The sequence below is a fragment of the Lichenostomus cassidix genome, chromosome 5 (assembly GCF_008360975.1).
Source record: "Lichenostomus cassidix isolate B80296 chromosome 5, HeHo_3.0, whole genome shotgun sequence".
In the NCBI taxonomy this organism is placed as follows: domain Eukaryota; kingdom Metazoa; phylum Chordata; class Aves; order Passeriformes; family Meliphagidae; genus Lichenostomus; species Lichenostomus cassidix.
Genome location: NC_139486.1, coordinates 8,340,800 through 8,366,320, shown reverse-complemented (window position 1 = coordinate 8,366,320; position 25,521 = coordinate 8,340,800). Strand labels below are relative to the sequence as shown.

The window sequence follows — 25,521 nt, the reverse complement described above, 5'->3', positions numbered from 1 at the left end:
GACAATCTTGCAAAATAACCACAAGATTTGCAGGATTTGCAATGGAAATGAGGTCCATAGTAAAGAAAAATGTTTCGAATTCCTTAGTTCAGAGCAGGTACAAGACCTTAAATACCAGGGGAGAATTTGATCACTGCAGATTAATCAACATAATCAGTCAGCTCTATAAGTAACTCAGCCCTTCATCCATGCTGTGCTAGCACTTAATTCACATTAGGAACTCTCTAATGCTCTCTTTGGTGCAACATAAACAACTCCTGCACGGGCTGTGTGTGACAATTCACACAGAGCCAGGTGTCAGTAGGAATTAGCAGGAACCCTGTGCTTCCCTAATGGAGACTTTAAGCAGACTCAGCTTGCATTACTCAAAGTCAGAAGACAAGAATCACTCTGTGCCAGTCAGCTCCTATCAAGTCAGTTTAGATACACTCCCAGCCTGTCAAAGTAGTTTTTTTCTAAGATCAGCAGTCTTTGCTGATGACACCTACATTATTATGGTTATGGTTGGTTTGCCCTGCTCAGGGCATGCAGAACCTGATTTGTCTGTCTGGTATTTATGTGGCTTCATACAGCATAATCTTCTCTAACTTTAGTCATGAATTAGTGACAATTAATGACCAAATCCATCAGTCAGAATAGATGAAGAAAGTCAGAGGAGAAGCAGAGGCAGCACAGGCAAAAAGGGTAACAGGTCTATAAAATCTGGTCCTGTGATCCTTCGAAACCCACAACTTTATTTTACAATCTAAATAAAACACTCAGTAGCATGCATGTCATTTCCAGGAGTGATGATTTGAGACCAACAGGTTTTTCTATACACTTTCCATGTTTTGTACCTCAATTTTTTCAGGTTTTCACAGCTCAATTAGACAAAACTAGAGCAGTGATGATGGTCCTCTGAAGGGGAGCTTGGACAAAACCATCTCCAGGGTCCCTTCCAACCAATGTTTTTGTGATTCTCTGTTCAGCAGGAAGCAGATACAAGAGAAGCAGAAAAGATAGGAGTAATAAGAGTCCAGAAATCCTTTCAGGTCTGTATGTTAATCCTCTTTGGTAAACTAGTGTCATACACAGAAGAATATGCCCCAGGATTAGTGACTACATTCACCATACCAGCAGTCGACAAACCCATCCTGAATCACAAATGGTTTGTTTCTCTAAAATAACTTTGTAATTGGAGAGATCCCATGGAGAATGGGACAAGAAGGGGGTTTGCTCCCTCCAAGTACTTTCAGCTGCACTATCTGCATTTTAGAGGTCTAGAGGACAGAGAAGAGACCCTGAACTCCACAAGGCATGTTTTGTGATGCACACAGATGCCTGCAGAGGTCTGGGTGCAAACCACAGCACCTCTGCATGTAGATCAAATGAGAGCCAACACGGCAATCTCCTCAAACCATGACCTATCTCAAGGCTAGCAAACATCCAAAGATTAAAGCCATTATGTCCTGTCTCTAATGCCTTCAGCTATACAAGCCCCAGTTGAAGTAGCTGTTGAAATTTCATTTAATTTTGAAGAGCTCATCCCTGTTCTCTACAAATTCCTCTGCTGATCCTACAACACACCTTCTCCCAGCCTCCCACTTTTCACAGTCCATCCCCCTACTCTACATACACCTTGTCATGGTTCATTGCACTGCCTCATCACTCTGCTGCAGGGCCCAGAGACCAGCAAAGGGGTGTTAGCAGCAGTGACCTCCACCGTCTGCCACCCAGGGCTGCTGCTGCTGCTGGCCCAGGCTCCACCTGCAGCACATCCCAAAGCTCCTGCCTTACCACCAGCCACCAAAAAGTGGAGCCAGTTCCCTTAGAGGACCTTTTCATTAACTCCATCCCGAGGACAGAGTCCACAGGCATTAAGCACACATGCTTCACAGCCACATTCCAGCCAGCAGCAGGGGCAGTTATAGAGTGAAAAGTGAGTGCTTTCACTTTGTTTCCAGCTTCTTCCAACAGCTTCCAGCTTTTTGGTAAGAGAAAATGGAGGCACAGCAGTAGCTAGATCTTAATAAAGAAGAGGTGGGTTGCAAAGACTAAAGAGGGTTTTGACAGCCAGAGCACTGAAATGAAATGCCAGCAGCTTGGGGTACTGAGATTACTCATTTTCTGCCACTGGTTTCCTCAGAGGCTCTGGGCAAGCCATTTCCCAGTGCCTGAGTTTCCACATCTGCGAAATGGGGGCAATGGCTTCCTTTGAAACACTTTGACAACCATTGATGAAAAATACCACAAAAGAAATGCTAGCAATAAGAAAAATAAAAACTCTTTTTTTCTGGCATCATGTTTGCAGCCACATCAGAGTCAAAACAAAAGGAAAAGAGGAACATTCAAGGAGTTAATGTTACTCTAAGGCCTTTCTGAACCCAGGCTGCAGAAAAACCTTGGAAACCTGTAGGAATGTATCAGAAAGGAAAAGAAGGAACCTTGTCGTGAGACGATTGCTTGTGCAAGAAAAGATTAAGATCTCCATTTTCTCCTACTTCTTATTTTTATCCTTGTAAGAATCATAATCACCAAGAATAAATTACACCTGTTGCAAAGCCAATAGTGAGGATTATTACACAGGAGCATCTTAATGCAAGTCAGTCCCTGAATCCAAAGCAAAGCAAGTGGAGCCCTTTGGGAGCTAATGACCAACAGGTTTGTTCTAGTTAGGGAGCAGCTGTCTGCATAAACAAGTGACTAACCCTCTCTCCAGTGGGGCTATACATCCTGCTGCTCAGCTCTAGCCATTTGGTAAGTACATCTTTATATCCTCAAAACTATCTTACACTGCAGATATTGACCCTGTGCTTACAGGTGCTTTTTGGTGGTTACCTTGAATGTGTGTGAGGCGCACTTCCTAAAAACTTCCCCCTCAGGAGGAACCTTTTAGGTATTTACAGCATGCAAGGGGAAATATCAGGTCTTCTAAAACATTCATTGAAATCCCTGTTTCTGATATAATAGTGACCAATAAATTAAATTCCTGTTTTACAAAACAACATAGCCCTGTATTAGTCCATTAGTAATGCAAGCAATGAAAAACTGAGAGTGTTTATGTGATCCAAATCACTGAGGTAAGGCATCTTTTTGATCTGATTTAAAATTCTAAACCCTATGTCATCAAAATACAGCTTCTCTTTCAAGGCTAATGAGAAGTGTGCTGATTTTAGCATGTCAGTAATCAGATGGAAATGTGGAAATGAAAGCCTGTATTGTGGTGGTCCTCAAGCATCATCAGCTTTCACCATAAAACAAAAGGTGGAGTAGTAGAGCACTGAAAACAGCTTCACAGTTAATTGCAAGTTAACTGATTCAACTGGATCATCAGAATTGGGCTGGTGTATTGAGTCAATCTCACATTCCCTGCCCTGCCTCACTGGTGCCAGTGCTGTATTGAGATGTGTGTATATATATGTATGTATTCACCAGGGAGAGAGGGCTGCACTTGCTAAGGAGAAATCTCACATAGAGATTTCTTTTTAAAATATACCCACAAGCTCATTTGAACATTATCAGCAATGTAAGTTACAGCTGCCTTGAAGTTATACCAAAGCTTTAATCTTTTTAAGAGCATGGATTTCTCTACACAGTCTCTAAAGTATAATCTTTGGAGATAAATTATTATAAGCCTATTTATCATTCAAAGCATATTAGCTGTATCTTGTATAGTTCTACTTGTTAGTAGGATTTTTAAAAATAAGACTTTCCTTTACACAAACCCTGTAGCAATTTAGATGAGCACTCTGATTAAAAAAGAGCTTCCTAATTAATAGTCTTACTGATTCTCCCTATAGCTTAATTAAAATAAACAAGCAGCAGAATTTTAACATAAGCATTTCTAATAAGATTTTTTTTTAATCAGCTCCTTTTACTCCTAATATTTCTAGCAGAAAGTGGCTTATTTCTCATTAGGCTTTCTCATTTCTTATTAGGCTTTTTCATAGTGCTGAATCCCTCACTTGTCCTGTTAGGATAATTACAGACATATGTACAACTTTACCACAAAGATCGTGAAGTCCTAAAGGGGATACATTTACCACAAAGATCGTGAAGTCCTAAAGGGGATACATTAAGTTGTTTACATAAATTTAATGTAAGCCTGCTTTACCTTTGGGAAACTGCTTATTTGTGCAAAAAGAAAATTATGGAAACTAACAACAAATTAATTCAAGTAAACTGCAAACATGGTTAATATTAATTTTCTATTAATATGTGACTTAGTTATTTTAACTGGTACCACTTAGTATGTAAATCAAATGTTATTTAATGGTTGATTTAATATTTAATGTTTTTAATGTAAGCCATTCTTACCAAATTAAGATTGAAAACAAAAGTCAAAACTTTTATGGCTTTCTTTTGCCTCAGATCCATTGGTCCACAATTTTACTGGGGTTGTTGTAAGAGCTGGAGACTATCCTCACTATGAACTGCTAGGTTTCAGAGAGAAACTGTTCCACATTATAGGAGATGCTTTACAGGTATGCTACAGACTAGAGATGCATCAATTGCAGGTTTTAATGCAGCTCCCTCAATGGGTTTTTTCTGTGTTAGTGACTGCCCAAAATTGCTGTGTCAGGAGGAAAATGGTCATTCATAATTATTAAACTAGTTCTTTGAGAACATAAGCATGTATGTACCAAAAAACCCCTCTCATCCTGCCCTGCAAACAGAAGTCCCCATCTACTTAAAACACACATTAATAACTTCAGCAGCTTTAATGGTGTTGCTAAAGACTGGGATGACAGGGAGCTTTGTTTCTGCCTACATATAATCCCTAAAAATGCTGCACCTACTTTCTCATTTCTGGGGCATTGATAGTTTGCTCATTGCTCCCTTTTTGCACATGCTGTTTCTGCCATTTTTGATGGCCATTGCTGTAGAGGTTATCAAGAGAGAAATCACACAGCAGCTCCAACTTCTGAGATTAAGTGTCCCAGGACACTGCTCATCCACAATAAATGCAATTGTTTGCAAAAGAAAGGTTTGCTCAGTCAAGCAAACAAAGCCAAGTCCTGAGCCAGCAAGTTCTTTACTAACTTTGGCAGGTCTGTATCCATGTTTAAAACTGAGCATATGTACAAGATGGGAACTTCTGCACAGTCTTTTTCAAGAGGCTTTGAGAGAAACTGTGCAGTATTAAGGCAAATATAAAGCTTTGCACTAAATGAAAATTTGGTTTAAGGGCAAAAAAAGACCATCTTACTCATTTAAATGCTTACCAGTCATTTCCATGTGTAGTCACAAATACTTATGTTGCTCACCCTGAATCGTCCTCCTCAGCTGTAGCTTGTTTACTTCATTAGGCTGTTTTGAGAGTTTCTCTTTAAATCCCCACCCTTCTGCACTCAAGGTGAGTTGTGGCACCATGGTTTTTCAGGATTGAGTGACTTTACCCCTTCATTCATCCCACCAAATGGCTGATCAACAAGGGGCAAAAAATAACCAGGTAGGGATTTACTATGCTGATAGTATTTACTCTTTCTGTTTTTATGTGTCACAGCAAGAATGTAGAACAATCAAGAGAAGTCAAAAAGGAGCCTTATGACCCAGGACTGCTTTGCTCCTGACTTGCACAGCTAAAACTGCCACAAAATGTCACTTGTAAAGCAGTTAGAAATATTCCTGTTGCTTACCTAAATAGGAAGGTCACTGTTATTTTTGTGTCTTTATAGGAGTTACCAGTAGAGAGCAGTTGTGAGGAACTTTGCTAATTCATGCAACTCCTCATTGTCTTGCAGAGCAGGAAAATGGGACCGGGGCAAGCCATGGAGAGCCTGCTGTCAAGTATGCAGTGCTCAAATCACCACAAAACAGTGTCTAGAAGATCTGTTCCAAAGGTGAACAAATGCATTCAAGTTAACATGGACTCGGACGAGGAGAACCCCAGTGCAGACCTGAGCCTTTCTCCAACAAGTGGTCATTCTGGGAAGTCAGAGCAATGTCCAGGGAACACATCACCTGCCCAGAAAGATGTTTCCTCTTCCTCCCAGGGACAGTCTGTCACGCCAGCTCTGCTACCACAACCACCAGCCCCTCCACCCCTGCTTCCTGGGTGCAAGGAGCCTTTTCCCTCCATTTCTGTGCCTGGCATGAATGCCCCACGGCTCCCATCTCCCCAGCCATGCAGCAATCCTGGGTGCAATCACCTTACCTGTGGACGTGGGGAGCAGCTCCATGCTAAGAGGACACCGACGCTGAGGATGAAGGTGTTTCACTGGCAGAAGCTCCCCTCTGACGTGGTGAGACGTACGTGTTTGTTTGTAACACTGGGCTGATGGCTTTGTGTGCTTTGCACCCAAAGGAAAGCACTGATGTTGGGGGACTAAGCCTTCACTCAAAAGTCAGATCACACAGCTTGTGCCATGCTTGCTCTCAGTCATAATCACAAATAAATATGGGAAGTCAGTCCTCTGCCAATTTGTGGAGGAAAAAGTAGTTTGGGAGAAGCTCTGAACTGAGGCTCTGTGGCTGCTTAAGTTACCTTCTCTTGACCTCTCAGTCTCTATTTGTTACTGGTTCAAGGGGTGTTGTGAGTCTGATTTAGGTTTGCAAAACGCTCTGAGTGTGTTGAGTTGAAAGACCCTTTGAATGGTCATGTTCTGTGGCTCTTCTTAATGAACTCCTGGCACATCACCAGTGAGTGAACTCTCAGCTGAAGCTTTTCCTTTGCTTTTTATTTTCTTGCACAGCCAGAAGATACATCAGCCAAGGTTTGAGGCTGAAAACTCTTGCTAGTAGGGCTGGAGAACATGTACCCTCAGGGTAGCCCCCAACTTCATTCCTTACTGACCACAGCCACATGATTTGTGTGGTGTTTCACACACAAAAAATAACACTGAGGTCTGTGGTTACCTTGTGCTCTGCCAAAGTCCTGTTCGACTTCCAGCAAAGAGGCTGGGAACACATTTCCATTTTTGCTGCAGCTTTTAATATTCAGTTCACACAACACAGATCTCAGTTGTTCTTCCTTGCTTATCTCTAAGACAAGAGGACATCGGGGGCAAGAACTTGCTTCTGCGATAAAATATGTAAACACAGACATGAAAACCTGAGCCTCAGACTGTTCTCTTATGCAGAGATACAAATTGAGATTCGTCCCCAATGTATTCAGTGTCACTGTTGCAATCCTCTAAAGTGAAAGGAGGTGAGATCCTGTGTTAAAGGTTCCTGTGTTACACAAGTTCATGTTTCTATTTGTTATTTCGATGGCTCCTGATGATTCTGGTAGTAATGTTAGGTTTGGGAGTCCTTATGTCTTGCAAAAAGAGATGTTTACCTAATTGGATGCAGCATCCCCATCTTGGGTACCACAATCCTCCAATGTGTAGCTGGTCAGCAATAGAAAAAACAGTTTGGAGCAGCCCATTAAGTTCATCTGCTGCCTTCAGTTCAGTGAATTGAAAGTGGCAATAGTCTTCCAGGTTTAATTAGGCTTCAAACCTTTGGGATGCTCTCTGTGGGAGGTGTCACTCTTAAATAATTCACATTTGTCCTGGATTAATGAGCATCCTACTTAATTCATCCTCGAAAGTATTTTCCCTTTCACAAATCACACTGCCTTGAAAGTGCTCCTCATCCTCTGTGGTCCATCTTGTGGTGTTATTCTCTTCCAGAAAGCCGCTCCATATGGGCTGTGATGCCAAGCAGCAGCAAGGAGCTTGTAGAACCTGACTATGAAAGCTTGGAGCTTCTTTTCTCTGTCCCACCAACAGCACCTAAGCAGAAGACAGAGCCAAAAATGAAGAAACCAAAAGAGGTACTTGGACTGCCTGCTTTTTGTAGAGAATGGCAAAATTCTTGGAAGCGAGAAGCTTATTCATTCTTCATTGTTTTCAATCATTTATGATAAGAAAATATTACAAATTTTGAGATCCTTTGCCTGAAGTTGTCTTAAAAATGAAACAATGTGAAGCAACTCTGCTGAGGGATAGGTCTTCATCTGAGAGAGGGAGGACATGGGATTTTCAATATTAATTCTTATAAATTGGAATAAACAAATCAATTTCCTTCTCCATGCCTTTCCCTCTATGTCTTTCTAAAACAGATCCAATAGCTTGTATTGTTGCCAATTGCTTGGGGTTTGATCAGTGAAGGTTATTGATAACGTTATCACCAAAAAGAATGAATATTGCCCAATAAACAAACAAAAGCTCTAGAAAATCTGTTAAAACCAAGGTAAATGTATTTCTAGCTGAGTGATTTTTTTTCTTTTCACAGATCACATTTATAGGTCCAAAGAAAAGCCTCCTTCTGAGTATATTTCTGAAGCAATTTAAGTGGTAAGATTTGGAGAGTAACGTCTGATTTGATGTGTCTATGTGTTTATTCAGATATTACATGAAATTAGTTTAGCAGAAATACTTTTCAAATACTATCTTTCTTTAACAAGGCATAAATTTTGTCCTTTTTTTTTTTCTTCTTTTTTTTTTAAACAATGAGATATGACAGTCTCTTTCCAGACAATTCATATCATTTTTCAAACTGGTGTTAAATCTAGAATGGACTATTAATCCTTGAAGAGGCAATATTCATAAATAACAGCTTAATTATGTGGAAACATATTTTTCTTTGGTATTATTGACATAAATATCAAGTTCTGGCAAGAACTGTTAGTGAAGATTGTTGAATGGAATTTCAAGTCACTTCATTGCTTTTAAGGAGGCATCTCCAGGGATTCAGATCCAAAATTGTATGTGGTTTTTATCTGCAGTTTTTCTATAAATAGGAAGCAGTGTGAATAATTAAACAAATGTAAATTTATCAAGTCACAGCCCTCCTGGAGGGGTGGGGAAGGAAAGGAATTTGTACTAGTTTTGGGGAAAATGTCTTTACTCTTAGATTCCCTGAAACCATGGCAGGATGATGATGGATGTTCTGCTCTCTCTCTGCCCTTTGTGTCATGGCCCATGTTAAAAGGGTTTCAAGAACAAACTCAGCCAAGAAATCCCTTTTCATTAAGAATAAATCAGGATCAGTCAGAGGGATGTTTTTAATTATTATTATTCTTTTTCCATGACAAACTGTTTCTCAGTGGGGGAGAACAGTGCATAGCCTAATGCAAATGCTATTTCCTCTCCCTGCATGATTCCCTAGGCAGTGGTTGAGCTCTCCTGAGAGCAGCTGGTGACTGTGGGATCAAAGAGCTGAGCCCCACTGCACTCATGAGGGATGAGGTTATTCTGGAGCTGGGTGCTGCCTCTGTTAGCACTGGTGGCTGAGGGAGCCCAGCTCTCCAGAACCCAAACCACAGCAGTCTGGAATAGTTTCAAACAGGTGTTGCCTGCCAACGTTTCAGACAAGGATTTGAGATAAAATCTTCTGGGAGCCATTGGGTTTATCCTTGTCTTTGCTGCAAATGGTGGAGGAATTCAAACATAAATATCTTCTCAGTAACACTGGACTGCCACTGTAAAAGCAGAGCTTTGGAGTTTGCTGTGTAAGTATGAACAAAGGCCAGAAAGCATACCTACATTATAAGGAATATTGCTTTAGGCTTAAAAGAAAAACCTTTGCATTTTCATATCTCCACTGTACTTTTGAGGACTAGGGTCCAAAATGTAATGGGAGGCAAGTATAGTATGAATTACTTCAGCTTCTTCTGCACTGCCAGCAGAGAGATTGGGGTCTTTCTTGTTTTACATGTTACTCCCTGAGTGCTCCACAGCATTTCTCTCCTTCCTGCAGCTCCAATGAAGAGATTGCTGCCATGATTCAGAAAGGGGATAGATCCAAGTTGGATGCTGAGTTGCTGAAAGAGCTACTTAAACTGCTGCCCGACTACCAGGAGGTATCTATTAATGGGACATTCTGGTGGAGTTCAGTGTGTTGTGTGCTCAGCTTGAAACATTTGCACTGCTAAAGCAAGAAGCTGTGGCTGGATCCCACATTCTCCTGCTGCATCTTGGTCAATGACCTTCCAAGGCAGAGTGGTGGGAAGTCCACCCTAGCAGCAGCCTGGCCTCTTCACACAGGGGTTGAGTAAGAGCATGGTGGGACACCCAACATCTCAACACAGGTGTAGGCAAAGTGCTGCTCTCTATCCTGTTATTTTAATTACATGGATGAGGCACATTAGGATTTGTGGACTTAGGTGAATAGAGATCCTTTCAGAGCAGATTTCAATGAGGAAGGGAAAGGACCCATCTTTTTAAAGGGGTTTCTGGGTGTCTGAACATTATAGCTTGCTGAATCCCTGCCTACAGGTCAGGAATTCATCCTAGAAGATGCTCTACAAAGGCAAAAGACCTTCCAGTCAAAACAAAACCTTACATGTTTGCCCTTGCAAACCAGCTCATATGTAGAACTTAGTGTTCATCTGCTTCACTCCCATTGCCTGTGTACACAGCAGCTTCAGAAAAGCCAGTTTCACGCCTGTAAGAAGCAACTGGCACCAGAAATGTTTGTGTGGTTATTTTCCCTGTTAAAAAAAATTGTGTGGCTATTTTGCTCTTTTATTCCCTGTTAGATAAATAGCCTGAAATCTTGCAAAGAAGAAAAATCACAGCTAGCAAATGCAGATCAGTTTTATCTCTGTCTTTTGGAAGTTCCCAGGTAAACAAAACTTTCCTTGTCTCTTTCCATGAGTGTGGTTCTTACAAGACTTGTCCATAAAAATTAAGGCCTCTGTTTCTTGTACTAGAGGGACGTTCCTGACATTCAGTCTTCGGATAAATCATCTGACTGCTATTTGTAGAGCTCATTTGAGAATTTTTTCCTTCCCAAAGGCCAGAGAGACTTTCAGACACCTTTGGCAAACTACAGTTAAAATAACCTTGGTATGAAAAAACCCTTGACTGTTGAACAGCTATTCCTGTATGGTGTGAAGCTGCAGACTGAATCCTGTCACCAGGCTGCTGATTCACTCCACCCCTGGGCTACAGATTCCAGTTCACCCACTGGAGAGCCCACAAATCCATGACTGAATCACAACAGTGCCTGTGCTTTCACCACCTCCCCAGTTTTTACCAAGTCAAATGAGGTGCACACAGAGAAATCTTTATGCTGTTCTCAAAAACATGGTGATATGTTACAATTAATAGCGATAGCCCTCCATAAATCCAATCAGTTGCCACGCCACAGCTAGAGACAATTTTTTGAAAATCTGGTGGTGAAAATGTGGCTTTTCATTTTCTCAAACTGCTAGTTAGATTTAAAAGTACTTTAGAAAACGTTTGCTTTCCACAACATTAATCCATGATGAGGCATAAATGTCATTAAAGGACTTCACTGCCAAAATATTTCAAATTTCTGTTTGTGAAGTTAAAAAGAACAACTAAAATCCTGGCTAGTGTTGCCCAGGAATTATAAGAAATTATGGCCTCATTATGCAAGGTAGTCACTGCCAGATGTTAGTCCAGCATTGCTTTGTGAAAGAGGAGATGATAATTGTTTCTAGGACATCTTTGGAAATATCTGTGTTTGATTTATTTATAATCCAGTTTTCATGTCAGAGCATTAAAGAGAACATAAGAATGTTGGTAGTGCGCTTTGCCTAAAATGGATGGTGCTCTTGCTGAACACAAGTCAATTAATCAGGTCTGTGAGGTTTGTTTTTTGTGGTGTTCATTGTGGTTTTTTCCCACTGATCTCTTTTTAGCTACCAGTTACGGATTGAATGTATGCTGATTTGTGAGGAAACAAAAATTCTGCTGGAGTGTCTGTGGCCAAAAGCACAAGCCATTAGGACAGCCTGTGAAAGTAAGTAAAGCAGTGCTGCACCAGTGCCCAGGCTCAGCCACTTTCTTCTACTTGATTAGCATCAGTGGTAGCCTATGCTCTAGTCTAATCAATATTAGCCTTTTAATTGCTGAATGTGTAGTGAACATCGAAATAATTCTGCAAACTCCTGCTCCTAGAATACATTCTGAAGAATTGCAGTTTGTGCTGTTCTGCTCTGAAGTAGTAATTCTGCAGTGGAAGAAGGAAATTTTCTTTATCATAAAATCATATAATGGTTTGGGTTGGAAAGATAATCCAGTTCCAACCTCCCTGGCATGGGCAGGAACACCTTTCACTAGACCAGGTTTCTCAGAGCCCTGCCCAGCCTGGCCTTGAACATTGCCAGGGTTCATAGAATTATTTAGGTTGGGAAAGAGCTCTAAGATCACTGGGTCCAACCTTTGACCCATCAACACCTTATCAACTGGACCTTAGCACTAAGTGCCACATCCAGTCATTTCTTGAACACCTCCAGGAATGGTGACTTCACCTCCCTGGGCAGTTCATTCCATAACAACCCTTTCTGTGAAGAAATTCCTCCTGATGTCCAACCTGAGCCTCACCTGGTGCAGCTTGAGGCTATGTCCTCTCATCCTGTCACTGGTTGTGTAGGAGAAGAGGCCAAACCCCCCTGGCTACAACATTTTAGGGAGTTCTAGAGATTAGGGTCTCTCCTGAGATGGAGATGTCAGTGCCAGAACATGTTGGAATATAGATTACATTTTTTGCGTGCAGTGGAGATTTTTGTCCATAACAATGAATTGGTTCCAGTTTTTCCTGTAGTGTGAACTGATTGCAGTCCAGCTTAGCTCTGTGATGGAGGAGGAAGACATTGTGACATACCAGAATCCAATTTCCTGCCAGAAAGGGGCATCCCAGATCATGTTCACCAATATTTCAGGAGACCCCTCCACACAAAATTTTAGTTTTGAGTTGGCTCCTTCTCTCCTTCTTGAAGGTGCTCTTGCATTCCAGCTTCAATTCAATGGTTTTAGAGAGTCACTTATCTCGTGTTAAACACTTAAACTGTAAACTTGTATGTTTGCACATAAGATGTGGCTATACCTGGATGTCTGATGTCAGTGCTATGGTTACCCTTTACTGGGGTACAATCAACAGCTCCCTGCAGTCCCACCCTGACATCCCTGTTCCCACTCTGTCCCATTGTGAGGGTCAGTGTTTCTGTTCCAGTTCTACCAAAAACTTTATTCTTACCCCAGATTCCCCTGCTAAAATGTGCATCTTTCAATTATTGCTCTCACTGACAATGATAATGAGGCAAAAAGCCCTTTGCTTTTCTTAACTAGAAAAAAATGTGCTGGGAATGAGGGCTAGACTTTCACAAGTTTATGCTTTTTTTTGTGTGTGGTTCTCCCTCATAAGGGAGCTGCAGGGTTGACATGTCTATACTCCAAACTTAATGGAAAAATAGTTTTTCCATCTACTTGTAAAGAAGAGATCAACTTACTCATTCCACTTCCATTCAGCTGATTTATTTCTGTACTGGTATTTTTCCAAATCCATAACAATGGCTTGACACAATCTTGGATGGAAATTTTGTTACCATCACTGTCAAACCTAAGGAAAATCCTATTTCAGATAAATTTAATTTATTGAAAATGTCTCTCTTCTTATTCTTTAGCAATTCTTACCAGTCACCGACTGCCAGTTTTCTGCCAATTGATTCTTAAAGTTGGAAACTTTCTGAACTATGTAAGTAAAACGATTTCTTTACTTGTTGTTTTCTAAAGATAACATAAAATACAATGCAATACTTGGAAACTGAAGAAAGGAACTTTTTTCTGTATCTTCCAGGGGCATCACACTGGAGATGCTGGAGGTTTTAAAATTAGTGCCTTGCTCAAACTAACAGAAACAAAAGCAAACCAAAGCCACATTACTCTGCTTCACCATATTTTGGAGGTACAACTGAGAAATTAATCCTGTGTGCATTACTCTTAAATATTAATTCCCCAGAAGCTAAGGGGTTTTTACCTCAGTGATACCCCACCACAGCTGGAAGGTGAGCCTCTGTGCCTGAAATATCATGAAAAGTTTTCCACAGCTCTCTGTGCAGAAGGAATCAAATCTCTATGCTGTAACGTCTAGAGAGGTAACACTAGGTTTCTTTCCTCAAGTTCACTTGACATGCCTGCTTGCTGTTTTCTTTTTCTTCTCCTCCAACTGCTCTCTTGTGTTGACACATTTCCCAAATGCATCTGTCAAATGCAATTTATTTTAGTGGTATGAAGACAAAATCTCGGGTCAGCCTTCGCACTGTGGCAGCCCATGGGATGTCAGCCTGAGTACTTAAAAGAGTCTTTTCCTGTCTTTTTAACTCCCTGTGGATGCCAGCATGAGAAAAAGAATGAACAAGGCTAAATTTATCCCTAAGCTTATAAGAATAAAACTGAAATGTTAATTTTTCAGCCCTGATGTTGTCCAGCTGAAAAGCTTTCATACCCTTTGACCAGCTGTGTAAGATAACCATTTTTTCTCTTCAACTTTAGGAGGTTGAAAAATACCACACAGATCTGCTGCAGCTTCCCAGAGATCTTGACTTTGTTTCCAAGGCAGCAGGGTAGGACATTATTGTTTGTTTTTGTCATGTATGAATTGCCAACCTCTTTAAAGCCAACAAGGAGCTGAGTCATTTTATGATGCTGTAATAAGGTCACAGGATTTCTCTGCTGTGGGAGAGAGTGGCTCCCTTCAACACCAAACAGTGCTGAGATTTATAATTCGACCTGCTTAAGACTTTTAGCTGGGGCTCAGTGTGGTTTTTCCTTCTGTGGATGCAGTGCTACCTTAGAAGATAACTGTATATAATGAGGTTCCCTGATTTTTAAGAACTGGATTCTTCTTCCACATATTGTGATAGAAACGTATCTTCCCTGAAGTTTCTCAGTCAGTTCAAGAAGCATTTGGACAATGTTTTTGGGGCACAGAATGTGACTCTTGGGGAGGGTCCTGTGCAGGGCCAGGAGCTGGACTCCATGATCCATGTGGGTTCCCTCCAATTCAATATATTCTGTGATTTTTAGGTGAAAGCCCATCAGGAAGTACAGAGCTTATGTAAGGAGGAAATTATTAAGGTGATTTATTGGCAACTGGGGGACCTCAGAATTCCCTGAGTTAAGTATCAGCACATGTTTCTAATATATGTGGGTAGAAAGAAATAACCTGTTTCTGGAGGTGAAGTCTGAAGTCCTTTTGACTTACTCCCGAGTGCCCAAACCCTTCAAAACCCTTCATGAGTGTATTGCCAGCTCTCTCTGTTTAGCTCAGAGGAATCTCATGGAGATATGTTAAATTACACTAATCAGAATCCACATTTATAGCCCCAGGATTCACATTTTTAATCCTGTTATGAATTCAGTGCATTCATAGGATTCATAGGAACCTTGTAATGATTTAGATTTCCTTATAACTCAAAGCAGAAGTAACTTCTTAATCTGGAGCTGGATTGATGTTTATTCTGTAGCTGCTAAACAGTTTTTCTAAAGTATTTTAATTCCCCAATTAAACAGAAAACACTGTGGCTTTTGTGAGTTACCTTTGCAGAAGCTAAGTTGGATGTTGTTTTGAACCATGAATTTCTTTTTGTATTGTGTCATAGTAGAAATACTTAACTGAAACTAGACCTTGCTGGCCAATCATATAAATGCACTCTTATAAAATAATTGCCCTCTAGTGTAGTCAAACTCTCAAACTTAAAAAATTGATTTGCTAATCAACTTGTGGAGAACTGTGCTCAATGCAAATACTGCAAGGGACTCTCCTAATGCTGCTCACATCTGGATGCATCATGAAACTCCAAGCCAGGTTTTGCTGATTCAGTAAATTTTGTCTGGCACAGAGAGTAGCTCAGAGCTACAGAAGATGTTGGTTTGGCAGTGTTTGTGTTTGGATCTCCACACAAGCGAAACTAACTCAGAGAAGAGATACAATTTTGGACTATAAATAGATTAGGGAGAAAAGGCAAGGAGGGAGAAGAGCCAGCTAAATAAGGACAGTATTGGCACAGGGGAGATGAGCTTGTGTTGCCTAAAAGTAGGCAGGAAATTTTTTGGAGTTTTTGAATGCTAGGACAGTGAGGTTCTTCCACAGTCTATCCAGGGAGATAGTGAAGGCAAAAGCACAGATTCTTTCTTAGATGAGGGTTTGAGCACGTGGAAAAGAATTTACAAAGAGGAGAACTACCTGCAAAAGCAGGACCTGGGCTGGACAATTAATTCCATGTTCATTTGCAGGGATGATAAAGTTTGTAATAACCTTTTAAGTTAATGAAAACAAAAGACCCCTTCAATGTACTGTCCCTTTTGTGGACCTTTCAGAATCCACATTGACGCCATGCAGGCTGAGGCAGGTGCCAATTTGAAGAAACTGTTGGAAGTAGAGAAGCGTTTATTTTTGTCGACAGATGATTTAAAAATACAGCATGGAAAATCTGTGCAAGTAGGTAATGTGAGTGTGACACATTTCCCATCTTTCTTCCTGAACACTCTCTTCTTAAAGGCACTGTGATTGAGGTTGCAACTGGACATAGAGCCCTGTGGGAAAGGGTCATAACCACACTGTGCTCTGATGGAAGGAGTATCCCAGATTTTCCTCCATTTCTGTGATGTGATATTGGGATATGGAAAAGCTGAGGACCAGCCAGATTTTTCTGTGGGTAAAAGAAAGGAAGACACTAAAAATGAAACGTAGGCTGCAACTATAAATGTGTACAGTGCAGTACAGAAACATGTTTTGTCTCGCTGTTCTTTGTGGGGGAAAAAAGTGAATATATTTGCAATATGCTCCCCCCTCCCCGCCCGCCACACACGTATTTCCTAACATCCTAGCTTTTCATATTCCCAAAAAAAGGTCACTTAACTAAAGCTATAAGGTAGAAATCCTGGTGCTGCATCTCCCTTGATCAGTCATTCCAGGTTGTGCCACATTTCCATGTGGTTGTATGATAAAATGAGGGAAAAGGCAGATGGTTCAATTCAGAAGTAAATATCACACACTGTGAACCAATCTTAGTCATCAGTTTTTAAAAAACTGACTGTTCTCTGCTGACTGGCTCAAATCTTCTGGGCAGCTCAGAATATGCTACTTTTTAATATGCACAAATTGTGTTACAAAATGTGTCTCAGGGCAGCCTCAATGCTTCAAAAGACCTGCAGAAGGAATTTGCCACTATTGAAAAGAAGAAGGAAGAACTCGCTGATTACCTTTGTGAAGACCGAAAAAAATTGTCTCTGGAAGATGTGTTCAGCACAATGAAAACCTTCAGAGAGATCTTCCTCAAGGCTTTACAGGTGGTTTGCATTTGTGACTGTTTAGAAATAGGTTGAGAACTTTTTCTTTTTTTCTAATATTAAGCAATAATTTCTATTTTCTTCTACTGTAAGCTGGGCTACCTAACCCCGGCTGCAGATATAAGTGAAAGTAACTTTATGTGCTTGCAAACTGCAGCAGAAAATGAGCATGTGGGCAAATATAAAATATGGGGCCTTTTTTTGGTTTTTTGTGGGTTTTGGTTTGGTTGGATGGATTTTTTGTGGAGGGTGGGTGGTTTTGGAGTTTCTTTGCTGTGGAGAGCCATTCAAGTTGTATTTCCCACTGAAAATTATTTACCGTGCCTCAATGAAATAGGAGCTTTGTGGCATGTGAAAGAATGAGAAACCTGACATGCTTTATAGACTTTGCTGATAGACTAAAGGTAAATTTTCCAACAGGCAAAGCCTAATTGGAAGATATGTTTATGTGTTGGTATTTCATTGTATTAGTTAGCTCCAAACAGTGTGTTTTGTGTTCCAAAAAACCCCTCCGAATCTATCAGGAGATTGTATTTATTAACTTAGAGGACTTTACTCCTTGCAATAAGGAGTAAGAGAGCACTTCAAGTTGTGTAGAGCACCTCCCAGTTAGTAAACCTCTAGTAAACTTGCATTTCACATCCCTTACTACACACTTCACACCTGAACTAATGTACTTCCTTCAGGGTTTTCCTAACACCAGGTGATAGTGACTTCACATTCATCCATACTTTAACAGCAAGGAACACCCATTCCTGTGCTGACTCCAGGAGAGTCCTAGCCTGGATAAACCTTCTGCAGAGGGAACACCTGCATTACAAGAAGAAATGCAAGAATACAGACAGCTCTGCTGCTAAGAGAGACTGGAGGAGTGCTTTAGGGCAGATCATAGATTCAGATTATAACAATGAAGTTTCTGAGGAAGCAATGGAAAATGAAAGATGAAAAATATATCCTCTACTGTTCCCACAACCTGCTTCTCCAGTGAGGCACTGAGCTGGAATTTTCCAAGCAACACAGCTATCCAGGCTCTGAAATGATGCGATACTGCCACAGACAGTCTGGAAAATGAACACTCTAAACTGCAGATGTTTGGCAATATGCTTGATCCTTAAAGTTCCTAAAACTCTAGGCACAAAGGAAAGAATTAAGAGAGTCACGAACATAATGGCTCAGCATCTGTGGAGAAGCTATACTGGAAATTTACTGTGAAAGGTAATTCCAGCAATTGCAGTTCTTTCAAGAAATAGCCCCAATAAAGGTTATGTACTGTCCTAGTACATTTGCAGGAGATTGAAACTACATTTCTGGTTGCTTCTTGCTCACAGCCAGGTCAGACCAACTAGAAAGAAGCTTCTTTTTATATGCCCAAATGCAAACTCCCTTTCATCTTATTTTCAGTTCCATTTCTCAGCAGCACCTAACCTCAGAGGTGCCCCAGCTGTTAGCCACGTTGTCTGCACCTCTCTTCTTCACTACAGACCTAATCACCTCTTTCTCTTGCCTTGCTTTCTCCCTATCATTGCAGTAAAGTTAATATCTGTGCTTGAAACAGCAACATGCTGAAAAGCTGAAGGTTTTAATTTTTAAAGCATCTTTTTGTTCTGTGGTTTTGGTTTTTTTCACTAGAATCAGCCACAGGCATCATCTCTACCCAGTGCCATTTATTTTAAGCTTTAATGCTAAGGTGTAACTTTTATTTTAAGACGAGTCTTCTGTGTAAAGCAGGTCTCTTAACTCTGCCAAAATCATAAGTGCTATCTTTCTGTTCCCACATCAAATAAGAAGTTTCGATAAATAGTGATCCTTCATGTCTCCTAAGCTTATCTGCAGAGATTTGGTGGTTTTTACTTTGTTTAAACAAAATCTTTCTCCCTTCCATGAGGGTTCCTCCTGATCTCTTACCCTTCAGGTAACAAAAGCTGAGTTATACAAATTGAATTACTATACTAAGACTCTGCCATCTTTCTCTCTATCATCCTGGAGCAAGAGAAACCAAACCAACAAAGCCTTTCCAAACACTCAAAGGATCTCCAAAACTGACAGCAAAAGTAAGCAAAGGAGCTGGTTTGTCACCCAGGGCTGATGACTCTTTCACCCCTTCTCAAAAAATAAAAGAAGCAGATGGCAGGAGGAAGGAGACAGGGAGAAAATAGCTTCTCAGCTCAAAGACAAAACATCAGAATTGGAGTTTTGCTGGGAACTGAGTGGTAAAATTGGAGCGCAAAGAATCACTGTGTGATTATAGGGGATTGCAGGGATTGTTTGATTTCCCGTAGCATTTGCAGCTGTTCAAAGAAGGGAGCTCACAGCAAAGAGATGGTCTAATCTCAGCAAAAGGAGAAAAAATGTCCAACAAAATTTGCTCTAGGAAATATCCAGTTGATGACAGACGTTATATAGAAAGCTCTGCACAAGGATAGCTCTTCTGAGTGCTCCCCTAGGACAACCAAGCTGGAGCAGCTGTTCCTCAGTAGGGTGCATATGGTGTTGGAACAGGATGTGCTTTAGATAGTGTGGGGATAAACAGTTGTCCTGGAGCATCCTATAATACTAAGATCAAGCAAGTATCTAATGTCCCACAAAGAACAAATCCAAAGTGACACCCTCTTTCACTGAATCTCATCCCTGCAGCTGCCTTTGGTAATCCAGGAAGGTGAAGGGATTGTGAGTATTCATTCCTCTGCCCTACTACCACTGTACCTTTTGGGGCTTTTTCGTGCTGGAGGAACTTTGTGAAGTGTGTTTACAGCGAATTGTTATTGTTGTTTGGGGTTTTTTTTTCAAATTTTTCTGAAGAAAAATTTGGTTCAGGCTTGCTCAATTGATAAATTTATCCTAATGTGTTTTAGCGTGTTCTCACTACTGTGTGTGCTGTTTAATTAGCGGAAAAACTTATCCATGAATTCCCTTTCTTTATTTCTTCTGGCATATTACATAGAGATGTTCTTCCAGGGCCCACAAATCTGCAAGTCTCTCAGCAGCCATAATATCTCAAAGATGTTAAGCTAAGACACAGCAGGAATTTGTCAGGCAAGCACACAGGAGGCATATACTTCTCCATAAGACTTCCACCTGTACCTCATTCTTTCAGAAGCACCCTCTATTCATGGAAAATAGATCCTTTTCTTTCTTTATCAAGAGTACATGGGGATTTTTTTTTCCTTTTCAAGTCATCCAGGGAAAGTTTCTATAACCTTAAGCCTATACTGTGCCTATATATCAAAAGGCTAGCTCTGTTAATATTCGCAAGTTTTCTTTACTTGTGTGAAAATTTCTTTGGACCAAAGGATCCTAGACTTTTACTTTCTGTGAAGGCTATAGAAGGTTCTATAAACTTGTGCATGTTTCCTGGGACTTCTTCAGCTCAAATTATGGAAATAGTGGCAGATGATCCGTAGCAATCAAACAGATTTATCACTCTAATGGGAAAATGTATTTTCTGTTTCAAACGCTCTGCAGGAGACCACATGTGTCTTATCGAGAACCTTTTCTGCACCAAATCATCACCATCTTCCTGTTGGTGTTCTCAGGTTTTGTCATATGACACAGCAGCCTATTAAATACTGATCTCCCTGCAATGTGTAGATTAGCTACTCACTGGTTGCAATCAAAAGCAAGCAAGCTTCCAGGTGGGATGTCAATGTTCTGGTGATGAATGCAGCTCTGGAACAAGAACTGCATGAGCATTTAAGAAAATGGCTTTTATAATCTTGATGTTCTGCTACAGTTATCTCAGTTGTTGAGAACTACCCTCTCCCTTCATTGTGCTACTTATCAAAAGCCAGAAATACTCTTCCACTGAGTATCGGTCTTCTCTTGCTAGCAATAATCATTCCATTCCTTTTTCTTCCTCCATTAATCATATTATTCTGGTACCAGCAGCTTTGTGGAAACCAGAATCCTGCCCATCCACATAAATCCCAGCAGGATTTATGCCATTCTGGCAGTTGTGTGAGTGGTACTGACAAACATCCAGCCTGGACTCTGGCCCTGAACACTAGTGCAGAAATACTACTGGGAAATTTAATGAGAGCCTGAAGAGAAACTGTGAATTGCTGTTTAACACAGCTAAACAGTTCCTGAAAATTCTGGTAGAAATCCCTGAATACAAACAAGGTTGCCATGGGATAAATCTCTAGAATGCTAATTAAGTTAAACTAATGTTCTGTTTTGTGGACAAAGGGACTAATTAAGAAGAATGCATTTCAGTCCATAGTTGAAAGTTGCAGTTAAAGCTGATGAAATAGTTTGCTGGTAACAGCATCACATGGAGAAAGCCAGAGGAATTGACCAGGAAGCTCTGTTCTGCTATTTACCCTCAAACCCCAGCAGCTGAGAGTTTTAAGCATGCATAGGGCACGTTCAGAATACCTATTCATTGCAAACAGAGAGTTTCTTAACAAGCCCTTCCTTCAGTAACTCTTATTTACTTTTTTATTTGTCATTCTGTCTAAATGCAGGAAAATCAAGAAAGGAAGGAGCAAGCTGCAAAATCTGAGAAAAGGAAGAAACAGTTTGAAGGAGAAGACGCAAAGAGGCTAAAGGGAGAGTATGGAAAGTGCAAGACATTTAACAATTAATTCTGGTTTTATTAGCCAATCTTTTGTTAATTAGAGGGAATTTATCTGTTAACTCTGGGTCATCTGATACAATGAGAGTGACTTAGCCATGGATGATGTAGTTGTCAAGCAGATGCAAGTACAACTGAATGCTTGGAAGAAACCATGATTGGGATGTTAAAAAAAATACCACTTGTAACGAGCAAGTTTCTCCCACTTTAAGAGGTGGAGGATATACTGCTATTGTTCTGAATATTTGTTGAGAGACTTTTAGGGTTATAGAAAGCTGCACACACTAGAACTTCATGCAGCACAGTAGGCAAGTTGTGTCCGGTGTTATTGTTATCACAACATTTGCTTTTTTCTGATCAGAAATCTGATTCCTTAAAGCAGTTATGTCTGTGCTTAAAGGAGAGTCTGTGCTGTGCTGAAGCACAGCTGATTCATCCAGAAAAGCACTTGATGAGCTGGGCCTCACTGGGTGTGAAGCATGTCTAGTGCTAATGTTGGAATGTGAATATTTTAAATTTTTATTTTGGCAAATACTTGGCATCCACTTTTATTGAAGATTTTTGCCAATAACATTTGGTTGCAATTCTAGGTTCTTCAGAGAACCACTGAAAAGAAGCCATTAGTAAATCTGAGTGGAGTTCATGTAAATTTTACACTAGATGCTCAACCCTTGGAAGACTGTGTTTTTTCTTGTATCTGGTGTCTAAATAAGTAGCCTCCTTTTATCTCCTCTTTCACAGTTAGAAGTATTCACCTTTATTCACCTTTAGAAGTACATTTTTAAAATACATAAAATCCATTGAAAACTGACCAAAGCAAAAATTTTAATATTGTCTTGTCAAGTTCTACCACAAGTATGTTTTACATACTTTGCAATTGTAACACACTTAAAGCTACAGATTAAAACAAAAACCCTTTCTGTTATAAATAAAGCAACTTAGTATATGACAAAATTATGAAGCAATATTTATGTAGATTCTGTAAGCTGTAAGAATTAAAGTTGTGCTTCAACCTTGTAAAGAAAAGGAGCACCAAATCAGAACCTTCCATATTTCCAAGAGGCAGTTTAGGTGGAACTGTCATTATTTTTTCTTTTGTGAGAAGGTGAATTTAATTCTTGGGGAGTATAAACCTGAACATGAAAGAGCATTCAGAGTCTGAATTATTTTTCAGTACTGATTTTAGAGAACTGTGCATAGCAGTGGTGACAAAGACAACCAGGAACTTTTAAAATCTATTTTAATCTCGATCAGGATATGGTGATATAAAATAATAGAGGGCAAATCTGGCATGGTGGGATGTTGAAGCTCATCTTAACATTCTTCATTCTATGTAAAATGGTTTTTGGGGTTTTTTTAAGATTATATAATCAGCAAGTTAAGCACTTATTTTCTGAAGAAGGGAACGAAAAACAGAAAATCTGATGAACCCCTATCAGCCTGTGCTTGCCAGGATTGTCAAGGCTGGTTCCACAAATGAAGTAAACCTGTAACTTTGCAGGTATCTCCCTTGATGCCAGCACTACACAACACACAGGGCAATCCTGTGCAGGGATCTTTAAGGTCCCAGTCCTGCAGCCTCTGAATCCCTGACCTTAAGTCCAGTCACATGCTCCGTCAGTGTGAATATCTGGTTTGTCCAGTTGTCTGAGGATCATTTCCCTGCAGCTGACAGATCTGCCAGGGACAGCACACAGCAGCAATGTCTCTTAGGGCTGGCAGTATTCTCACTCTCCAGGGTTCAAACAGGAGAGGTGAAGTCAGAAGTCACCCCTTGCTGATGTATTCACAGATTACAAGGGAGAGCTTCAGCTGCTGAGAACTGCTGAGAACCAAGCTGAGTCAAGACCTGTTACCAAAATTCAAATGGAGGGTACTATTTAGACAGCTGAGCAATATCTTGATTCCACATATTAAAAACAACTTTTTTGTGAATAAAATTAACAATAAAATAATTTGGTGACAGGCTCATGCTGATCCTAGGGACTCAAACATCCAGGCTGGGGTGTTTCTTAACTCCTCTGAACATGTTTACATATGTATGGACATTAAGATTTTCTTTTCCCCATGCTTGATAGTTAAATAAGCAACTCCTCTGCTTTATTTTCTTCAGTTTCTGTTGCAGCAGCTTCCATTACTGGGCATTTAAATTCTTCTGGAGAATTCCATCAGATACTTGCAAAGACTATATTTTATATGTTACTTCTAGAAAAATAATGTATATTATATGCATTATTACAAGAGAAACGATATCTAGAGGTTTCTTTAGCTAACCAAGTGGAAAAATGAGCTGCTTCTAATGGAAATTTGGGAGCACAGCTAATGACCAGAGTAAGCAACAGAACAACAACACTTAGAAACAAAATACGGAAACATAGAGTTAAATATCTGGTGAGAATTTAGGTATGTCACTATAATACTGTAACTGCAGCAGAAAATGCTGTTAAAAGATAAAGTGCAGGTAAGTTTTGATGAGCAGTACAGAGCATAACTCTATTATCATTACACACAGAAAGCAACTGCAAAAGCAGATCCTAGTTCAATTTCATATATTGATATATCCAGCATCAAATACAAAAGGTTTTGTCTGGCAAAATTCTTATTGTCTGTACTTACACAGGACTTACCAGTTTGGCTGTAAGTAACAAGCTGATATACAATAAAATTTCACCAACATAAATTGGTCTTGCAATAGTAAAAGCATCTAGTCTTCAAGAGCTAGGGAAATCAGCCAATATTGTGCTGCTAAAAGCTTACTGTTGTATTGCTTGAATTTGCCTTTTTAAAGCATATAATAATGGTTCAAGAACTTAATTAAGGGTAAGTGCAATATTCAGTGCAGAGTTTACTTACAACTGCATTATAACTCTAGTAGGTGTTTGTAATCCAGGATGTATTTCACTTTTGTATACCTTCATTTTAGTAAACAGAGCTAAACAAAAATATGAATTTGTGAGACTTATTAGTTGCAGCTTTAAATCACATACTAGCAAATGAGATCCTGAGAAAGGACTTTTCCTGTGCTGATAGTGTATACTGTCACGGTATTTTTATTTTATTTAAGTGCAAATGAAAGAACAGATTATCTGGCTCCTAATCTCCTAAAAAAGATGGTGAATAAATGAGAAAAAAAGCTTCTTAATTGTATCTGGCAATATAAAACTGCTAAGCAGTTAAAATAATTCCCCATGAACTCTAGAAAACAGCAAAAATTAAAAAAAAAAAAAAAAAAGCTTGACCCTGTGCCCTGTAGTTCAATGAGTTTGCCACAGTTCTTTTACTTGGAGCGTCCCAGACTTCAGGCCATGCTCTCACAGGCATAAATGAGCCTAACCATATTGCAATGCTCCTTTAACCCCTTCTTTAAATATACATCCCCCTGCATCATCTCCACCTCTTTATTGGCAGGAAAGATGATTCAAGTTGAGCTCATTTCATTAAAATTTGTCTTTAAATCATTTCACAGGCTTTATGCAATCTTATTTCTGTGCATATGATTTATTCAAATTACTGAAATAACGTGAAGAAGCCTCTAGTTTTGGGATCAGCTTGATTACTTGTTGGGCAGAGAGAAAGAAGTAGTGAATGCTCCATCCCTGGGAGTATTCAAGGCCAGGCTGGATGTGACTTTGAACAAACTGGTCTGGTGGAAGGTGTCCCTGCCCATGGCAGACTGGAATGATATGATCTCTAAGGGCCCTTCCAACCCAAATCATTCTAGGATTCAATTATTAGAGGACTCACTCTAGGATGCCAGACACTAGTCACCAAAAAGAGATTTGAAGTATCAATGCCTGTCACATTCCACCTGAGACCCTTCAATCCTCAAGCAATCTGGGGTTGACAGCCCAAATGCATCTTTGTGGGGTATTTGCTCTGGTTTATACACTCACTGTTCATGAGGGCAGGATTTGGTAGCAAAGCTACCTGATGTGA

The 25,521-nt window shown here is 40.1% G+C and overlaps 1 protein-coding gene across 8 annotated transcripts; it reads left to right on the top strand.

Annotated features, from left to right (window-relative positions):
- Positions 1–2,626: 2,626 nt before the first annotated feature.
- LOC146435894 (inverted formin-2-like) lies at positions 2,627–24,521 on the top strand. 8 transcript variants are annotated; one of them, XM_085061224.1, is made up of 13 exons: positions 2,627–2,736; positions 5,724–6,231; positions 7,599–7,741; positions 8,203–8,264; positions 9,670–9,772; positions 10,451–10,536; positions 11,582–11,682; positions 13,346–13,416; positions 13,519–13,626; positions 14,214–14,284; positions 16,041–16,170; positions 16,848–17,015; positions 21,476–24,521. In XM_085061224.1, exons 2-13 carry the CDS (start codon positions 5,733–5,735, stop codon positions 21,593–21,595), a joined length of 1,662 nt encoding a protein of 553 aa, XP_084917350.1. In that variant the 5' UTR covers positions 2,627–2,736; positions 5,724–5,732; the 3' UTR covers positions 21,596–24,521. The 8 variants fall into 8 exon arrangements, 6 of the variants coding, with proteins under 6 accessions (XP_084917350.1, XP_084917349.1, XP_084917347.1 ...); XR_014852420.1 differs by lacking the exon at positions 2,627–2,736 and adding an exon at positions 5,344–5,431 and having other exon boundaries at positions 16,041–16,165; positions 16,848–17,012; XR_014852421.1 differs by lacking the exon at positions 2,627–2,736 and adding an exon at positions 5,344–5,431 and having other exon boundaries at positions 16,041–16,165; positions 21,476–21,601.
- Positions 24,522–25,521: the final 1,000 nt, after the last annotated feature.

What these genes read in the sequence shown, in the direction of transcription:
- LOC146435894 (XM_085061219.1), top strand. Translation starts at nt 5,399, where the DNA reads ATGGCTGATCAACAAGGGGCAAAAAATAACCAG. An exon ending in TTTCTGAAGCAATTTAAGTG is followed by an intron (nt 8,265 to 9,669) that starts GTAAGATTTGGA and finishes TCCTTCCTGCAG; the next exon opens with CTCCAATGAAGAGATTGCTG. An exon ending in TCCTCAAGGCTTTACAGGTG is followed by an intron (nt 17,016 to 21,475) that starts GTTTGCATTTGT and finishes GTCTAAATGCAG; the next exon opens with GAAAATCAAGAAAGGAAGGA.